Source organism: Poecilia reticulata, chromosome 16 (assembly GCF_904066995.2).
Source record: "Poecilia reticulata chromosome 16, P_reticulata-male-v2, whole genome shotgun sequence".
In the NCBI taxonomy this organism is placed as follows: domain Eukaryota; kingdom Metazoa; phylum Chordata; class Actinopteri; order Cyprinodontiformes; family Poeciliidae; genus Poecilia; species Poecilia reticulata.
The window spans coordinates 8930464-8950437 of NC_088845.1; the positions used below are offsets into that span (position 1 = coordinate 8930464).

The 19974-nt window shown below is 37.0% G+C and overlaps 2 protein-coding genes across 5 annotated transcripts; one reads left to right on the forward strand and one right to left on the reverse strand.

Moving 5' to 3' along the window:
• Nucleotides 1-2021: 2021 nt before the first annotated feature.
• Nucleotides 2022-10131, reverse strand: LOC103477818 (uncharacterized). Of its 3 annotated transcripts, XM_008431123.3 has the most exons (9): nt 9945-10101; nt 8257-8326; nt 6320-6541; nt 4259-4311; nt 4067-4162; nt 3777-3936; nt 3583-3647; nt 3318-3413; nt 2022-2365 (listed from the first exon to the last, which is right to left on the reverse strand). In XM_008431123.3, the coding sequence occupies exons 1-9, from the start codon at nt 9960-9962 to the stop codon at nt 2117-2119; spliced, it is 1029 nt and encodes a 342-aa protein (XP_008429345.1). In that variant the 5' UTR covers nt 9963-10101; the 3' UTR covers nt 2022-2116. The 3 variants fall into 3 exon arrangements, with proteins under 3 accessions (XP_008429345.1, XP_081472878.1, XP_081472877.1); XM_081616752.1 differs by lacking the exons at nt 2022-2365; nt 3318-3413; nt 3583-3647; ... (1 more) ...; nt 4067-4162; nt 4259-4311 and adding an exon at nt 4318-6049 and having other exon boundaries at nt 6095-6541; nt 9945-10131; XM_081616751.1 differs by lacking the exons at nt 2022-2365; nt 3318-3413; nt 3583-3647; ... (1 more) ...; nt 4067-4162; nt 4259-4311 and having other exon boundaries at nt 4318-6541; nt 9945-10128.
• A 3745-nt stretch (nt 10132-13876) lies between these two features.
• Nucleotides 13877-18740, forward strand: LOC103477817 (uncharacterized). 2 transcript variants are annotated; one of them, XM_008431121.2, is made up of 8 exons: nt 13877-14381; nt 14605-14704; nt 14787-14871; nt 15101-15285; nt 15357-15441; nt 15531-15666; nt 17688-17927; nt 18486-18740. In XM_008431121.2, the coding sequence occupies exons 2-8, from the start codon at nt 14630-14632 to the stop codon at nt 18541-18543; spliced, it is 864 nt and encodes a 287-aa protein (XP_008429343.1). In that variant the 5' UTR covers nt 13877-14381; nt 14605-14629; the 3' UTR covers nt 18544-18740. The 2 variants fall into 2 exon arrangements, with proteins under 2 accessions (XP_008429343.1, XP_008429344.1); XM_008431122.3 differs by lacking the exons at nt 13877-14381; nt 14605-14704 and having other exon boundaries at nt 14792-14887.
• Nucleotides 18741-19974: the final 1234 nt, after the last annotated feature.

The following is a 19974-nucleotide window of genomic DNA, read 5'->3' on the forward strand; positions in this document are numbered from 1 at the left end:
AACACATTTGATATGTGGCTCAAAAGCACTGAAAAAAAAGCCATGAGAAAGAAAAATCACCATCAAGTGTTTTTAAGACTTCATGCATACTGTCTTTTATGTAATGATATATTTTACTAAATAGTTTTTATCAAGAGTTAGAAATTATTGTACTATCAAGTCAGATACCCAGAAGTTGAATCCAATGGAAATTGTGCGTGTGAATATGTACGCATAGGCGTTAATCCCGGGGTGGCCAGACCCCCCCAATATAGGAAAAGTCTAGAATTGTCCCCTCCTCCCCCCCAAAAAAAATAATTGAAGAAACATTTGCATTTAAATAATATCAACATGAAAAGACAAAAGAAACAAAGACCGAACTAAATTTGCCATTTATCTCAGAAAAAAAAATAATTAATTTGTAGGTCCCCCCCTACCGTTATTAGAACAATGGTTCAGTCCAAAGTGTAGGAGGAGCAACAGCTGCGCTGCCGAACGACATAAGCTCGTCAGAGCCACTGAAGTGAGGAGCTAGCTGTTAGCTGCGGCTCTGCGTCACAAACATAAAACCCTCCAGTAAGTAAATACTTAAAACCAAAGACATGTAAACATTTTATTTACCTTCACTGCTCAATAAGAAGAAACACATCAACAATAAAGAGCAGACTGCACTTCGTTAATTTCTTACTTTGGCTAAATCATGATGAGTTACCTCATTAGCAAAACTGCTACACTGCTTTCATAGACCTGAGCTTTTTTGTCAAAGGTAGCAAACATCTCATTCATATTTAACTCTTTAACTTTTAGTTAATTAGAAGAGTTTGAAACGGGAGGGAGGGGCTGAGCAAGTTGACCAGCTCTGTGTGTGGGAGCCGAGAACAGAAGACAGAACAGATGTTATGTTGTGTTACTTTTATGTTAGTTATAAGTTGCAAATCCTCAAAAAAACTGTTTTATGTGTCCTGTCAGACAACAAAATCTTGGGTATCAAAAAAATTCCTTTAGCCAAATGTGAAACATGTCTTTGTGTTTGAGTTATTTTTAAATCAGCAATTGTTTTTATTTTAAAACTCACCTGTTGATGCCATTTTTGCCTCTTGTCATTAATACAGTTGAATCATGAACACAAACGTTATCCAAGGCAGCTTTTCAGACTAACAGATGACTTTGTGTATTGTCTGTTAAAGTTCTTTATTTTGAGACATGATGCTTTTTTTGCATACTTCAAGATACTGTTTAAACAGGCTCTGTTTAAGTAGTATCTTGATTTTATGGATTTAGGATTAATCAGTAATAGGATAGCTAATAAAATTTTAGCAAATGTTAGCAATTTAATAGTGTGGAAAATGTCAAACGATTTAGACTTTTGAGATATATAGCTTGCATTTATTTCATTTTAAGCACAATCAAAATTATTCTGTACACAAAGCTAAAAGAAATGGACACATTTCTGATTTCATTTAGCATTTACATGTCACCATTTGAAAATAAAATATATCATTGCATATATTTAAGTCAAAAATCAGAAAACTATAAGACAAAACTTGCTGCATATTAAATTGCACACTTCAAGAAGGATATATGTAAAAGAATTGCCTTAATTTCCTGTAACAGCCCAACTTTTGAGTTTCATAAAGTGCAAATAAAGTTAAAGCTGCATTTTTTCAAAAATAACTTTTTATATCATAAATCATCTGCGCTGTACCTATTTTTGGGTCACTCACTGACCAAAATATATTTCCCCTTTAAACAGTTGAAGTGTGGCAGTGCAAATAGATCAATTCCAATCAATGGACAATGTACAAATGACAGACTATGGGTTATTTAACAACTAAAAGTCATTACTGATCATTTACTCAAATTTGTCTTTATTATATAATTTATATTCATATATATGAGATTGAAATGTGAGGATTAGAATTAGGCTGATAGCATGTTCCCCCTGGTTGATGCTCTCAATTAAGCTCAAAGCCACGCTTAGACAGAAAGGAACATGAACTGGAAGTGCAAAACACAGGACACAAAATCAACATTGAAACTGAGACTTTTTCATAGTTTCATATTCATACAATTACAGATGAACTCCAACGAGATACGCATATAGAAACGTGAGGACAGCAAATGCACGCTCGTTCACTCACAGAAGCAGAGTGATTGCAAGCAGGCAAACCAAGGAAGCGATCAACTCAATATGAAGATAGGGACCTCTTGTGGCGAAAGACGGGACATTCATTGTGCCGTTCAACATCAGGCAGGAGGTTGTGGTGGCAGTGCAGCACTCCAGGTTACATGGGGAGGTTGTGGTTCCAGTACAGGCAGCATATCCAGTGCAATTGGTGCACCCCGCTGTCCAAACAACGCCGGAGGTAGAGGTCTCTTTTTTCAACTGAAAAAGACAATATATATATATATATATATATATATATATATATATATATATATATATATATATATATATATATATATATATATATATATATATATATATATATATATATAAAGAATTAAAATAAAAAATTAGGTGCTTGAACTTCAACAAGTTTTTAACTCTTTATATGTGAATCCCAGTAAATAAAATTATGCTAAACAACATAAAGTTAGCCTATTTTCATTTATATTTTAGAAATAAAAAAGGAGAAAAAAAAGAAGAAAGATTTAAAAAGGTTAAACAATCTTATTGCAACCTTTCAATATTCTTGGCATTTTTTTTTTTGTTATACATCTATCATTTTATCTTTTTATTTAAATTCTCATATAGCACTGGATACTTTGCAGACCTCTTCACATTTATTCACACTCCATAAAAGATATGCAAAAAAAATCCTTGTAATAAATGCATATTTTATCCCAGTAGCCTAATCTCATGTAGAAAAATTTAGAAAAAAATAAAAACACCATTTAATGTGATCTAACAAATATATACTTTAATAAATTAATGAAAAATAAATTATTGCTGTTCTTAATGATAATAATAATAATAATAATAATAATAATAATAATAATAATAAATAACAAAATTCTTCATACTTTAAGATATTCTGTCTGAAAGCATGAACAAATTTATCCTGTTTTACACAAGTGAAACTGAAAAGTTTCTCTTGCCACAACATACAGTGCAATTTAAGTAGGTACAAGAACATCTATAAATCTCAATCTTATTAAAGAAAATATTTTTTTTTTCGGATGAGGTAATTATATTGCAAACAGAAAAAAATACTGCAGTTATTTTAGACTTTCATTTCGACTTTTTTACTTTACACCTACTGTTCAGCGCTGGATTTATGTCACATACACAAATGAAAGAAAAGCTATAAAAAAAATCCTTTCACAGATCATACCTGACAATGTGGGTTTGTAGAAGAGCAAGTTTCAAGATCCTTGAAAGTTTTATAACAGTTTTCTCCAGTACAGCTACCCTTATGACATTTGTTTCCCTGAAAAAAAAAAAAAAACACAACACAGAAAACAGGGTGATTATGTCAGAACATTTACGTTCTGATAGTTAATTGAAAGTCTTAATCACAAAGCAAATAATATACATATAAATATTAATAAGTAAGGAGAAAAGAAATGCTAATCTCATTCACAGATTTTGGCCTTTACTTTGTTTGCTGTTGTTGAGGTTGTTCTTGTTGTTGGCGGAGCGTTTGTTGTCGTGGTTGCAGCTGCTACAATTATGTAAGAAAAGCATACGGTATGTAAGAGTGCAAGATCACACACATAAACAAGCACTTTTAAATATACCTGTAAAGAGAAAGACAAGCATGAAATATGCAAATGCAAGTTCTCTATTTTACCTGTGGTTGTCATCATCATCATGGGTTCAAAAATGTCTTGAATGCACCCAGTGGAATTACAGCAGTTCACAGAACAGTTGGACTGAGAGGTGTTGTTGCAATCTTCCACACAAGAGGCACTGCAGCTCACGTTGTACCACATGTCCATTGATTTCAGCACCTGATCCATTGCAAAATTACACAAACATACTTTAGTAAATGTTTATTTGTTCACAGTCCTTCTACATTAATAATCTAATTATTTAATCGACTTGATCAGCAGAGTATAAAAGAATTATTTACTCCCTTACCTGACACGTTTCTCCAGTAGAACAATAAGAGTCATTCTGACTGTTGTACTTTGAGTAGCAATGAGAGTAATGGCAGGAGAAGGAAGGGCAATTTATCTGTTTTAGACAGATTGATTGACACATAATTAACATCAATATAGTACAAATAAAAAACATGGTGACAATATTATTTTTTAAATAAGATTGACTTGCCATTTCCATTGAAGAATTTGATGTGGTGTTTTTATTTCCCTCAGTCATATTACCTAAAATAGAGAAATTATGTCATGTTTGGGAAATTTCAAAGCAGGTATATCGCAGTTGTTTACAATCAGTATATCCTCAGAAATCACTAAAAACTATCAGGTTATCCAGACATCTTCAACAAGTTTTGAAGAACTGCAAAAGACACGACCTTTCTCTAATTTAAACCTTGGACTCTCCTTTTGCTTTCTTGGTAATCGTATCTCTCCACCTCATCTTTAAGAACTTGTGGTTCCATGTATTCCCAACAGGATGCTCTCTGCTGAGACTCCAAGCTTGCATATGGTTCCAAGTAGAGATGCCCTCATCATAGTTTTGTGAAAACCATTCTTAGACCTTTGGTGCAACATGTGCAGGCCTTCTTGAAAGGTCAGTGCACTCCTTTGCCAATTTGATGAAAGATTCCCAAAGTAGATACCAGTTGACATCCTGTGACATATGGATAATTTTCAAACCCCAAAACATCAGGTACAAAACAACCAAAACTGTAAGAGAGCTGAATGATAGGAGTGAAATAACTAGCACCCGTCCAAAGTGTGTTGTAACAGACTGGCCGAACAGCCGACATGCCATCCTAGAAAAAGAAGGTCTTTGCATTTAAAAGACCTTCTTACAGCTATTGAACTTTCTCTGACAACATTTTGAAACACCTTAGTATTACTAAAATTACTAATATAACTTTGAGCCTATATACACTCATAGACTGTATATAGGCTATGAGTGTTAAGGGAATCAAGTGGATTCCCTTAACCTCCAATTTGTCAGTGCATCTGAAAAACTTACATCCTTCACAAAAAGATTATAGTCAGAATCTTCCCAAGTTTTATTTCACAAGTCTTTGCTATCAAAAGAAGGACTACTTGTGTACTTCATAGAAGTATAAGTTGAGAAAGCAAAGTTAGTATTCTGGTTGTCTACCTGCATTTACCCTGTCTTACAAGACGTGAGGCATTTGAGAGCAGCTAAATACCGTGCCTTCTGAGGTGGTTGAAATTGAATGGGTGATGGATGATGAGGAACCTCCAGAGGTGCTTGAGGCAGAGTGGGTACTGTGTGATGCTGAGCCTCCAGAGGTGCTTGAGGCAGAGTGGGTACTGTGTGATGTTGAGCCTCCAGAGGTGGTTGAAGGAGAGTGGGTACTGGATGATGAAGAACCTCCAGAGGTGCTTGAGGCAGAGTGGGTGCTGTTTGATGCTGAACCTCCAGAGGTGGTTGAAGGAGAGTGGGTACTGGATGATGAGGAACCTCCAGAGGTGCTTGAGGCAGAGTGGGTGCTGTGTGATGCTGAACCTCCAGAGGTGGTTGAAGGAGAGTGGGTACTGGATGATGAGGAACCTCCAGAGGTGCTTGAGGCAGAGTGGGTGCTGTGTGATGCTGAACCTCCAGAGGTGGTTGAAGGAGAGTGGGTACTGGATGATGAGGAACCTCCAGAGGTGCTTGAGGCAGAGTGGGTGCTGTGTGATGCTGAACCTCCAGAGGTGGTTGAAGGAGAGTGGGTACTGGATGATGAGGAACCTCCAGAGGTGCTTGAGGCAGAGTGGGTGCTGTGTGATGCTGAACCTCCAGAGGTGGTTGAAGGAGAGTGGGTACTGGATGATGAGGAACCTCCAGAGGTGCTTGAGGCAGAGTGGGTGCTGTGTGATGCTGAACCTCCAGAGGTGGTTGAAGGAGAGTGGGTACTGGATGATGAGGAACCTCCAGAGGTGCTTGAGGCAGAGTGGGTGCTGTGTGATGCTGAACCTCCAGAGGTGGTTGAAGGAGAGTGGGTACTGGATGATGAGGAACCTCCAGAGGTGCTTGAGGCAGAGTGGGTGCTGTGTGATGCTGAACCTCCAGAGGTGGTTGAAGGAGAGTGGGTACTGGATGATGAGGAACCTCCAGAGGTGCTTGAGGCAGAGTGGGTGCTTACTGATGTTGGGCCTCCAGAGGTGGTTGGTGTAGAGAGGGTGTTTTGGGATACTGAATCTGAGTTAGTTGTGAGAGACTGGATGGCAGTAGACATTACAGTACCTCCATAAGTGGTGGACATGGTGCTCTGAGTAGGGGTAGCTGCTGAACTGCTACTAGTCATATTAGCAGTCTGGTTGGTGGTTGAGGCTGCTGTCTCCATGATCATGGTGAGGTTTGCTGCAGAGGTGGTGGTATTCATGGTGGAGGCAGTCGTCATTGTTGCTTGCCCAGACACAAATACTGAAGGCAGCAGAAGTCCTGATATGAGGAGGCATACAATACCTGCACAAACAGACATTATGGGAAAGATACCAGATATAAAGTTTACCACCCAGGTTTGAGTTACAAATATATGTCTTGGAAGATCGAACAGCCCAGCCAGCAGGGCTTTGCAATAAAAGTATAGTGCATTTTGCAGGACGTTATTCATTGTGGTTTTAGAACTTTATACTGACTGTTTGCAAGGGTTCAGTAATTACCTCCAAAGGTACTGTATTGTATGACCTCATCTTATTAAGGAAACTGCTGGTAAAGGTGATTTAAAAACAGCTCTTGCAAGAATGTACATCAGAGTCCATCGAATGATTAACGATTAAATCTAATTTATTATTTTAATCTCCAAATTCAAAAAGTGGCTTGAATTTGGAGCCATTGTGTTATCCAATTAGCATTATGCTAATTGGATGAAAAAATGTCAGGAGAAAAAAATGATTGCTTTTTACTTATTTGAAAGTTAACTAAAATGATAATAGAATGTCTTTTTCCAGCTAGCAAACTCTGTCTAGGCAAGAGCTACTGTTATAAAGTCTTCCCCTTCATCAGAGTTTAACATCAGCAGAGATGCTGACATTAAGTGTAAATCAATTTAATTTGACTTGTCTGACTTTTACTTTGAATTTCACATGTAGTATTTTGTAAAATATCTTTTTTTTACTTGCATTTAACTTTTGTGCTCACATTTATGCTGCCTGCAGGAATGGCTTTAATAATTAATAATAATTTAATAAATAATGCAGTAATAACTTGGAAAGAGTTACTTGTTTATATCTCCATGATGTTAAAATTTTATGTTTTTTCTATGATTGTATGTCATCTAAAACTACAGAACAAACAAACCAGTAAGATTAGATGTACTTTTGCCTGACTGCTAATTTGATAACACTGTTTAATGTGTTTGCCATCTATTTGCCAAATAGAGACTTTAATAACATAACAAAGTTCTAAATGTTAACACAGTTATTCATATAACTTTTCATCCACATGAAAAAGCAATTTTTTTTATTTGCACTTTGGGGTTTCTGTTCATGACATTTTCTTTTAACATTTTAACAAACAGAATCTATTTTAAAATGTCAGATGGATTCAGAGTCAAATTCAGAGTGAGCATTTAATTTTCCAGGTATTTTTTTTACTTCACACTAGGGGTCAGAAGACAATTATGAAGGGCTGTCAAAGAGCAAAGAATCACTCTTGTAAAGTTTTCAAAACACCTGGATGCATCAGGTGCAGCTTTTCCACAAAGACATTTGCGAATGAAGTCAACTGCCAGGGCCTTCATGTGAACTCAGCGATTAAAGCTTCATCACTGAAGAAAAAGATTGTTGAAGCAAAGATTACTACATGGAAAATCTAAGGAAATGCTTAAAAGAAATAGAATGGTCAGATAAGATGTCAGAAGAAGTGACACTGCATGGGCTCGAAAAACACTGACAGTCAAGTTCAGAGAAATGGACAGGATACATTTTTAGGATTTGGTGCGCAGCTTTTTTTCTTACTCATAATCCACAATATAATTCTCTAAATTATTTTAATACCTTTTTCTGTTTTTCTGTTTGTCTTTTTCTGTCTTTAAAATAAGAATTCAATTTGTTTGACCCTGTTCTGTGCTTACCCTATACTTTTCAGGATTTAGAAATTAGCAAGTGATTTGAACCACAAGGATTACCATGTTTATAAATCTCAACAGGAGTTTTAAACTCACAGAAATTTACCCATACCTGTGTCCTTTTTAAAAGCGACTGAAGCCATTATGCTACTGGAAGAAACGGAGGTAGCTCTGTGACCAACCTAGAAAAACAAAAATAAAATAGAATAGAAATAACCTTTATTGTCCCACAGAGAGGAAATTCAGATGTAGCATGTAATATATAAAACTGAACTTCCATAATAAAACCAAAGTAATTTGTTTGTTCTGCATTGAAAGTCAACAAACTTCATGACAAACGATGCCCGTCTGGCAGCAAAATAAACTAAGCTGTAATGAACAGACAAAAGTCTGTGTGACAGACAGTGATGCGATTTCAATTTAGACTGTTTACCAATGATAATAGGTTTCTGAATAACAGCCATGCTCATTCATTGTAACCCACCTGCCCAGTTCTTTTGATGTGAGATCTTCTCATTTTACAATCCTCTCACTGTTCTGAGGAAAAGTGAGCTCATAATTGTTTGGTGGAGCCGGTCACACAGCAAGAAACTTCTACTTTTAAATCTGAAATTGTTACTTTTTAAAAATATTTTTAAAGTTTGTTTTAGTTATTGCCGTCTGTCTACATCATCCACAGTGATGTGTACTGCTCTCTTTTTTTTGGCCAGATCACCTTGTCACCTTGTCACCTTTGTCTCAATGTCTTTTGTGATTCTACTAAATAAAGATTTAGTAGAAGAAAAAAAAAAGACTCACTGATGTCTTTTTAAAGATTAATTAAAAATGAAGTCCATAGAGAAATATCTGCGAGGCCCCCACTCCTCCTAAAAACACAATACAAACTCAAAATGCAGTGAATGCTTTAAGTGCTGTAAAATATCAACCTGCTCCCTCTATGAAGTAACTTCTGCAAAAATTAATTCAGCATTGGGTCACACAATTACATCTCAAGTGTCTTGGTTTGCGGCAATTTATCACTGAGCACAATTAAAATGTGTTTGTTCCCTGATCAGTCCCATTGGGAGTGCTGCTATCATGGCATGACTTGTTTTGTTCCTTTCTTCCCTGGATCCCAGCTTGAGCTCCTGTGGGTGCTACACCCTGGAAACTGATGACAACATCGGTCACTTCAGCTGAACAATCGGACAACAATGGGACAACAAGGAATCCCAAAATGTTGTATTTGTAAGGAGAATTCAACCTTGACTTTTTTTTAAACTGTTGCGAAAGTGGCCATTTTCCAATAAAAGTTGGAGTTTATATTAAATTTTAAAGAAGACTCTTGTGTAACCTGCTGAGAATGTTACAGAGGTTTGAGAAACACTAGTTTCATTTTTTAGCGAAGCAGCCTCAAAGCTAGGGGTGGTTGAGTTCAAGGTAAAATGTACAACATCCAATTCTGACATTTGGACATGTTGGCTATCAGAATCCTAGAAATTACATCATTTTAAAGATTGTAATTGTTTTAAAGGAAAGACGACATACATTTTTGAAGGCAGATCATAGTTTGGGATATCTTAAAAATAAAGAATGTTTGATATGAAAGACAAAAGCACTGATATGTTTACACATAAGAAACCTATTATTACTAAAATGTTTACTTGAAAAAAAAAATGTAGAAGACAACATCTGAACTCCAAATAATTAATTTTCCGGTTACATGATCTTGTTTTTCCCAACCTGCACTTTACTGTTTTCGTTTTTTCCTCGACTTCGGAGCCTTGGCTAGCCGAAAACAAATGAATAAAATCCACTTACCTGTGATGCACTCTGCATGCCTTTATCTCAACTTTGGCTGAAGTAAGTAAGCTTGTTCTCTCTCTGGAGTTCCCTTTCTTTGTTGCTCTCTGTTACCTCCTCCTCCCCCAGTTTGCTTCCTCCTGACTCCACCGCAGCATAACAAGTGGAAACTCTCACCTGCACCATGTTGGAGGAGGAGACTGAGGGGTGGGTCTTAAAATGATGTGGTAATGAGTGCAGGTAAACACTTTCTGGGGGGAGAAGGTGGGGATTTCCAAAGCACCCAGAGCTGTAGATGAAAACTCTTTAATGTCTGATTGTAGTTCTGATTAAGCCCCAAATGTGGTCAAGCTTGGGGATGACTTTAGATGCCTCTTTTAGGCACTAAAAGTCAGAGAAAAGGCAACAAATAAATTCTTTACAAAGCAAAAATTTAATTCCATCTCTTCTCAAAATGTCAAAAAATTTTGTGAGCATAATCCCCAGAAAAGAAGATAGCATTACAGTTGTTTGAAGTGTTAGGTTCCTATCATAAGTGTACTCTAGAGTCGACTACCTAGCAATTAAAGTTTTATTTAAAAAAAGAAAGAAATCTGTGAATAAGGCCTTCGAAAGGTGCATAAGAGTAAAGATGAGATTTCAGAGCCCTGCAGTGTGATTGTATAGGGAGTCTTCTGGTTTCTGCTGAACACAATGTGAAATCAGATCCCCTCTTTCTCTGCAAACCATAAAGCACCTCCGCACAACAAATACCTCTTTGTGGCCTAAAGAACATAGAATTCTTGGGCACAACACTAAAAGAGCTTCTCCACTCCAGATGACAGAACTGTTTCCACCTTTCATCAAAACTTTGCACTTCATGATAGGGAAACTGTCCCATAAAAACATCAAGGGGTTTGTGGATTGTTTATTTAATGTGAAATTTGAACCCTGTCAGAATTTTTATTATAGTTTTTCAAGCTTTTGTGGCACTTTGATGCTTTTATCATTTGCATCAAAATTTAGTTTTGTTTATTGGTTTTATTTAATTCGAACATATTCACATTAACATTCAAACACCACGCGATACATATTTACATTTGTTTGAAAAGGAGGTAGGCAGAAGTACAAATGCTTTTGATCCTGTCCCCTTCTTATGTATCTTACTTTACATTATTTCTAATTTAAAGGAAGACAATACTAATAAGAAAAAAATAATGAAAATCGACAGAACACTATTTCTTTCACAAGAGATATAACATACCCAAACACAATTTCTGTCAATCACTTTTAAATTGACTGGATGCATATTTGAGCCTTAACCTTAAGATGAAATTCAAACATAAACACACAAATCGTGTCTGTGAAGTTCACTGGTGTTATTTTTCACTTCCATCTTTCTACAAGTCATAATTACATACTTACTCAAAATTACACTCTTAAAAGTTTTGAGTCATTTCCTTTTACTAAAATTCAGATTTTATGCTTTTGGAATAAAATTTCCAAAAGCATAAAATTATTATGCTTTTGGAAGCATAATAAAAGCATAATAAATTATGCTTCCAATAATTTTATTGGAAGCATATAAGGTATAAGGTTGTTTTATAACAAAACAACCTTTTGCCACTGGAATTATTTATGTTATTATTTATGACATATAATAATGTTAATGACTTTAGTTCATACTAACAAACACTAGCACTAACAATCACTTAAGGCTTGTGTTACACAAGCCTTTCATCTTTTAAGTACAAACTGCAAGCTGTGTTAAATATATCCATAGAATTAGTCTTAAAGTAAATAAATAGAGGGAACATTTCATATAGTGTAACAGTTAATCCCAAAATTATTTATTATTTAGCAGATTTAGTTTTAAATTAATCCTTTAAGTGTTTTAACAACATATTGACAAATATGTTGGAGTAGCATAACATTTTGGAGGGATCCAGTTAGATTGCCAACTTTAATTTGATATGCGATTTGCATAGATACAGTTTGTCTGAGATTATTCTGTCAAAAGACAGAAGCAGTTCACTCACATTCATAGTGTCTGCGATAAGCCGATTAAAACCCATTATTGTCTGCTTTCAAAACCACAAAAGGAGCTTTGCTGTTTGCGTGTTGCCTATATGTTCAGTTTGTGTGACTGAGTATGCATGAGGACATGACCCACAATTTGAGATGAGTGCTTTTCTTTGTCTCTGAATGAATACCTAAATTGAATAAGACTTAAAATTATACACCTATTCTTCATCTCCAACAATTACCATGCATAGATGGCCAGTTGACTCACATTTCACCTCAATGCCAAGCTTTTAGCAGCAGACCTGCATTGTCAAAGATGGAAAAAAACATTTCCTGTTTTATTTACAGAGAATGAGCTCTGTGGCACCGTACTTTAGACTGAACAAACATACATAAATGACCCTACTTATATTTCTACAGGAAAATAATTAAATATAAAAATGTATCTAGTAAATGTGTTGTATAAACAAATAATGAATGATAAACAAAAAAGTCTGAGGCTTAGTCTGAGCTGTAGAATATTGTATACCATAGATACAGGTGTTTCTTCACACAATTAAATGTTGTTGAAAGATTACTTCAGAATTTCCACTGAAAAGTGACAGTTTTCTCTGGTAAATAATGGGTTTATTGTCGAGAGCATCATATATTTTGACCATTTCTTTATGCTAACTAAGATAGCTAAGGCTTACAGCTAGTAAAACACCACATTTCTAAGACAACTTAATTATACAAGATCAAAAAGTGCAAATGCAACGTGTAATCATAACAAAGATTGCTAACTTAACAGCTGACCAACATATGGTCATTGGCGCTCTTCATATGTTGGATAAAGTACAAAAAATCTCTGATAAAGAAACTAATTGTTCACAGAGTGATGTATTTCATGAAAAGTTGAGTGGAAGAACAAAGTTTGGTAGGATTACACCAGTCCACAAATTACTGCACTGACTCTCTGCTTATTGATACTCTAACAACTAACAACATTTTGCTCGTACACTTCTAAAATATCAATTCACTTCCAGAAGTTAGCAACATAACTTACTTGATTATATATAGACTAATTAGCACTGTTTAGTTATTCTATAACTAGTACAGAGTTATCATATCAAAATGACTGACACAGAGAATTGTCATTATCTCTGATTTGATGTTGTTTACCCTCCTTTCCCATTTCAGTTATGAAAGTATGTTGTGGTTTTATTGTTTCCTGTCAATATAGAATAGTTATGCTCCATCCATCCATCCATCCATCCATCCATCCATCCATCCATCCATCCATCCATCCATCCATCCATCCATCCATCCATCCATCCATCCATCCATCCATCCATCCATCCATCCATCCATCCATCCATCCATTTTCTTCCTCTTATCCGGGGTCGGGTCGCGGTGGCAGCAGCTTCAGAAGGGAGGCCCAGACTTCCCTCTCCCCAGCCACTTCTTCCAGCTCCTGCGGAGGAACCCCAAGGCGTTCCCAGGCCAGCCGAGAGACATAGTCCCTCCAGCGTGTCCTGGGTCTTCCCCAAGACCTCCTCCCGGTGGGACGTGCCCGGAACACCTCACCAGGGAGGCGTCCAGGAGGCATCCTTAACAGATGCCCGAGCCACCTCAACTGGCTCCTCTCGACGTGGAGGAGCAGCGGCTCTACTTTGAGTCCCTCCCGGATGTCCGAGCTTCTCACCCTATCTCTAAGGGAGAGCCCAGCCACCCTGAGGAGGAATCCCATTTCGGCCGCTTGTATCCGTGATCTCGTTCTTTCGGTCATGACCCAAAGCTCATGACCATAGATGAGGGTGGGAACGTAGATCGACCAGTAAATCGAGAGCTTCGCTTTTTGACTCAGCTCTCTTTTCACCACGACGGACTGGTACAACGCCCGCTTCACGGCAGACGCTGCCCCAATCCGCCTGTCGATCTCCAATCTCCAACATTTATGCTAACTAAGTTAACTAAGATAACTCAGTTTGGAGCTAATCTAGTAAATGAGAAGCCTTCAAAATTTGAGAATATACTAGTCAATAATGTGTCAATATTTGTAGAGTAGACTTCACATTGCTTAATGTTGCAGCTCTGAAAATCTCCTTCACAAAAGCAGCCTGTGCATTGAGTTGCTCAATATGCCAAAGAACAGAACGGATGTACATGGACACTGGTTGCACCGGAGGGATTCCTCTCACTGTTTATATTCACTATTAGGCTCAGCAGACCAAATTAGGAAACCAGGCTGCAACCGGACTGTGTAATTGCGTGACTAAGAAGATTAGGTGAGATTTACCTACCCAGCAGTCGTCAAGTGCTGTTCATGCAAAGCTGGCGCATAGCAACAGGTCAGTGAGCCTCATGCACCACATTAATGTTTACCAGAGACCTGCAATAGAAGCTAAGTGGAAGATATTATCTACATGTGACCTCACTTTGGATTCTCTTTTCAACATACCACTGAAAAAGGTGAGTGTTGTGTACATTTTAAAATGGCAAATTTGTGAGCACTGCAGAGTAGGTCCCCACCATAGCATGCTACGACAGATGAACTAACCTGGTTTGGTATAATCATGTACAAAATTCTTAAACAGGGTGCACTTTATTCCCCTAGGAGTTTTGTTTGATAAACAAAATAAATACAAACAGTTGATTTGTTTGGTTATTCCCCTCTTTCTCTGCAAACCATTAGAGCAGAATGATGTGAGTGGAAAAAAATGACAGCGTACATCCTACAGACGTTCTTTACATGGACATACAAGGGGATACTCTGCACATGCCGGTTTCTATGGGTGAGTTATAGATCTATTGGTAGTTTACAATGACGTCTTTCGACAGTGCTTGTATAATGCATGGCACTCATTTGCTCTGCAGATCTGTCCATACAATGCAATCAAATTCCTACCAAGGGAAGCACACATCATAGAGGAGAAAAGCAGACAGGTGACACAACATGTGGGTAAGGATTTGATGAGGTAAAACACTTTCAACCAACACGCAATGTTATTTTATTTGATAATGCCACCAGAGTTTGAATTCCTTGTCAAAAGCTGTCTATTAAAAAAAAAGAAGCAAGGTAATATTAAGATCCCAATAAGTTACTGCAAAATAGTGTTTGATCTGTAGATCATCTTTTCATCTGTCAGACTCATGGAGCTATGTTTTTATTATATGTTGTCATATAACAGCTTATGAAAGCAAGATGACCGCAGCCATCCCAGGAAGCCCCGACCGCGTTAACGCACTCCACAAACGAGTGATCAAAACCGAGAGAGAGATCCTGTCCATCAAGACCAGAATCGCCTGCGACAGAGCATCATGGGAGAAGAGATTTTCAGAGCTGCAAAGGCAGCAGGAGGAACTGCGCAATCAGGTGTGTTTGCTAAAATGTTTGCAGGGGTTTGTTAAGTTTGTGGCGATTATTCTGATGATGGTTTTCCTCAGGTTTTCTCTGAGGCTGAGATACTGCTGAAGGTGGGAACTTGTGAGGAGCAGAGAGACAATGGAGATGATTTGGACGAGCAGTCAAGTAAATCAGAGCAATCACATTAAAGCAACTGAGACAACTGAGACAACCGTTAGTAGGAAATGACACCAACAGCTATCTCTGATGAGCAGGTGGTTTCTGCCAACGCAGAAGATCCAAAGTGTCATCAAGAAGTGGCAGCCATTCATGCAGTTTACCAGGGAGCCAGGGATCCTTGTCAACCCCACAGAGCTCAAGATCTTCTTCTTCTTTATCTTCGGCCTCAAGGTACAGTCATTAATTCAGGCCAGCATGTCAGTAAAAGAAAAACCTTTATGACTGAGATGCCTATGTGACAAATACTGAGAGACATTAACCTATTTCACTTCCACTTGATCATAGATTCTGAAACTTTTTAGATGTAGTTGTTCTACTGGGGTTCCTTCTGCCTCAAGTCTTCACACCAACTTCTGGGAAAAAAAACAGACTGATTGATGGAGTCAATTGAACTTTTGGATTGTTTGTTGTAATAAGACACAAAATAAGATAAGATGAGTTTTGTAGATTTTTGTGTTAAAATATTGTGGCAGAAGTAGCAGCAAGCATCATTTGAGCTAACTGATGATCACTGATTAGGAAGGTTAGAAAACATATTAAGAAATGGAAGTTTCAGTTTAGCCTACCTCCATTTTGTTGGATAAACAGCACTGGCAAATCAACAAAAGTTTGTAATGGAAATAATGACTTTGTTAAATTTCCAGGTGCTCTAGTAACACCTAATATTACTAGGCATTTTTAAACAAGAAGACAAAAAATGTGGACCTTTTCAGTTTTTCTGACTAAAATTAGGCTCTTATCCTTGACCCAGCACGTCTATCTGGGGAATGTGGTTAAATTGTAGTTTTCATGTCTACTCAGCTGTAATTGCCACATTTCAAGCTGGATAAATTGGCAGAAAGATCAACTAGAGTAAAAATTTAAATGGGAAAACTCGAAGGCTGTTTCACAAGACATTTCTGTCACAAACTTGGGAAGATGAGTCGCCTCAGAGCTCCTTCTACCAGTTCATAAGTCACAAGTGGGAACCTCATTATCCAGCACAGCTGTACATTTACAAAAAAGACCACAAAGGCAGTACGGGACAACGGGGGGTGTGGTGCAGTAGCAACATCAGAAGTATGCAATAAAAATCTGCTTTGGGAATTTCTCCAAACTATTCCTTTCAAAACAGTAATAGTGGAGAAACTCAGTGTAGCAACCCTGTTGTTGGCTGAGCAAATGCTGCAATTTTTAATTATACATCTTATCTTCTTACTCTTCTACTTGTTAATCATTTTGTAATAAATTTGAGTTTTGTTTGTCCTTGTAAATCTGGTTATACTTGATGGTCTACCAATCCACATGTCAATCTTATATCCCTCACTAAACCTGAATATCCTGCTTACCCTTTTACAAGTCAGATTTGGGTTGTTTGCATTGACCTTTAGAATCCTCTGGGAGAGGTGCAATCTACAATTTTAGCTCCAAATCAGCCTCCTTGTCCTCAGGATACGTTTTGCACTTTTCCCACTTCAGCATGATGCTGCCTTTGAACATCAGGCCAACACACCTCAGAGTAGCTTAGTGAAATTCCTTGACATTGACTAATACATTTCATAGCGACACTTGATTGACCAGTATCAATCAATGATGATGTCATATTTGACAGAATGTAGACATTTCAAAATAAATAAACTAATAAAATGAGAGCAAGAACATGATGTTTTAATACAATTAACAAGTTTGGGCTGTTCTGCCATACAATGACAAACAATTTGATAGAATTTTTATATGAATACTTTCAAAAAGTCTGCCAAATGTTGTGAAAAGTTCCCCAAATGTTAACAACCCACCCAAAGTTGTTTTTTCCAGCCCAAAAGAAGCAGCTTGGAGGTTACCCACCCCATCTGGCAACACTGATTGGGACAACTGAACTCTGTTTAAACACCACTGCTGACCCGAGTACTGTTTTTGACCATATCCATTCCCATTCAGTGTCTTCTTCAGTTAGGACAATTATTAGAATGTCAATTACACACGGAAAATACCATGTTGAATTATTTCATATATTACCAAACTTTCCTCTTCAAGTCACTTAATGCGACAAAATAAATGAAAATATATGTTTTTGTTTTTAAATCAAAGCATTGTTTTTATCTACACAAAAACCAAAAAATTATGCAGACATCAGACTGCAAATTTAATGAGAAAAAAACAAATGAACCTCAGATTTTGCTATAGAACTAACTTATTTTTTTTCCCTTTTGAAGTGTGCGGTCCTGGAAAACGTCTCACGGCCCACATCGGGTTTTTGTCCCCCACTCACCCATGGACTTGCACCTGGGCCATCGGGTTAGGATCATGCTGCCATCTGGCCGGATCAGCACAGGAACAGTTCGTTTCTTGGGGAACCTGCAGGGGGAGCCAGAGCTCTACCTTGGCGTGGAGCTGCAGAGCCATGACGCATCACTGTGTGACGGCAGTCATAATGGACATACCTACTTTGAATGGTAACTAATATCAGTTTCCCCATAAATACAATAAATACAATATTGTGGATATATTTTGTGTGTTTTATCTGAAGAATTTAAGTGCTACACTGCAAATCTGTTTTGCCAACTACCAGGTTCTCAGCTGTGCTTTATAACATGATCATATCGCAACTTTTTTGAAAGTAAACCCACCACTTTTAAACGAATATGCTTTGGTTTATTTGACGGTTAGTGTTCTATTGTTTCCTAATACTAAAACAAAAATAGTTAAACAGTACCTACACACACCTTCAATTTCCCTAACTTACTGACCTCAGTTAGCAGTCTTAAAGCCTGCTGAGCAGGTTCAGACTATAGCGTTTAAAAGGTGAGGCATGAGAATGTCTGATTTGAGTGACAAAGAAAGGGTATTTCTCAAAGTATTTTCTCCATGACTACTCAGATAATTTAAACAGAAGTAGCTCAATACATGTGCAGAAGGTTAATCATGTGTGCGAGAGGCTGTCATGTGTTTTTGGTTGTGAAACTAGTACATTTCCAGTCATGTATCTAAATGTAATTTCATTTTCTTGGCAGCAAACCGGGACATGGTGCCTTTGTGCCATTCCACAAGTTGTTGATGGCCTGGGAATAAAAGAATCCTGTGGATCAGGCAGAACATTAGACACAATAGTAAACCTGCTATATGAAGAAAATTCATGTCATAAATATCTCTCTCAAATTACCAAGTATGACTTATACCCCATGTATGACAGCTAACGTGTGACTTTTTGTGTATTATCAAAGGACAGACATGAAATCAATGATTTTTTCATGTAAAGCAACTTTTTTTTTTTTTTAAGAAATAAGGTTTCAAGGCAATATGTACAGTGTCCCCTCAGGTACAAGGGGGAATTTGAAAGGTTGAGATGAAAATAAAATATCTATACAACAAGTCATTTTTATTTTTCTACAGATTACTATGTCTTAGAGATTAGCTGCAAAGCAAGGAACAAAATAAAAACAACTTTACCAAAAGGAGTCTGTAATGTCATGCTTAGAGTTTCTTAATGACCGAGGCCACTCTAAACCTACAGACACATAACGGCGTATCTTTTAAACCAATTTGTATCTGAAAATATTCTTTGTTGTGAATATTTGTCCAGGTAAAAGCAAAACGAGAAAACATTTATTTGAACAAGACAATCACTGTATTTCTAAATGACCAAGTACTGCTTATTTATTCAGATTCACTATATTATGTTAGAAACTGACACATATTGAAAAGTGTTAAAAAATTAAGTCTCTTTGCAAGTGCTGCTGGCAAACTGCTGTATATTTTATGACAGCTCAGAATATCTTATTGTTGATAATTGAATATCTAGCTCACATTTTCTTTCTTCACGTCTTGCTTTGACTCTAAATAAAGTACGTAAGAAAAGCATTGGTTGCAAAGAATACTTATAAAAATTGCAGTACTACGTTATCTACATTTGGTCAATGTTGTATGCTGGTAAGGTTATAATTGCACTGATAATACACACTCCTTGACTACCTATGGGTGGTGCATGTTTCAAATCTCTGAAACAGTCAAAATAGATATGAAATGACAATTAAAGATTTTGACATGATATAAACTCGGGAAACGTGACTCAAATATCAAACAGGAATTATTTGCTTACAGAAAACAGATATGTATTTGGTTTTTGAAATGTTTCTTCGCAATTTTCTGTTTGTGTTCATAGACCTTTTGGCTTAAATACAGCAAAGCTTTAGTAATATTGTGGTTCTCTGCCACCAGCGAAGATGAAATCCACCAGGTAGCCTGTCAGATTGGCATGAAGATGGCCTGGTCTGTTTTGGCCAAACAAATTAAAAACAAAAATAGAAAAGCTCGACGATTTAATTAAAGTGCCTGTTCAGATTTCTTGAAGTGGTGTTGTACTAAGTGATATAATTAGTAAATACCTTGGATGCAGTAGAAGCCGTAATCTTCCTTAGTTTCTTTTAGAGCCAGAGGTAAAGCGCTTCAGGACAAAAATATAGCTCTTCTTACAAACCTCCCATATCTCATGCTTTGCAAACT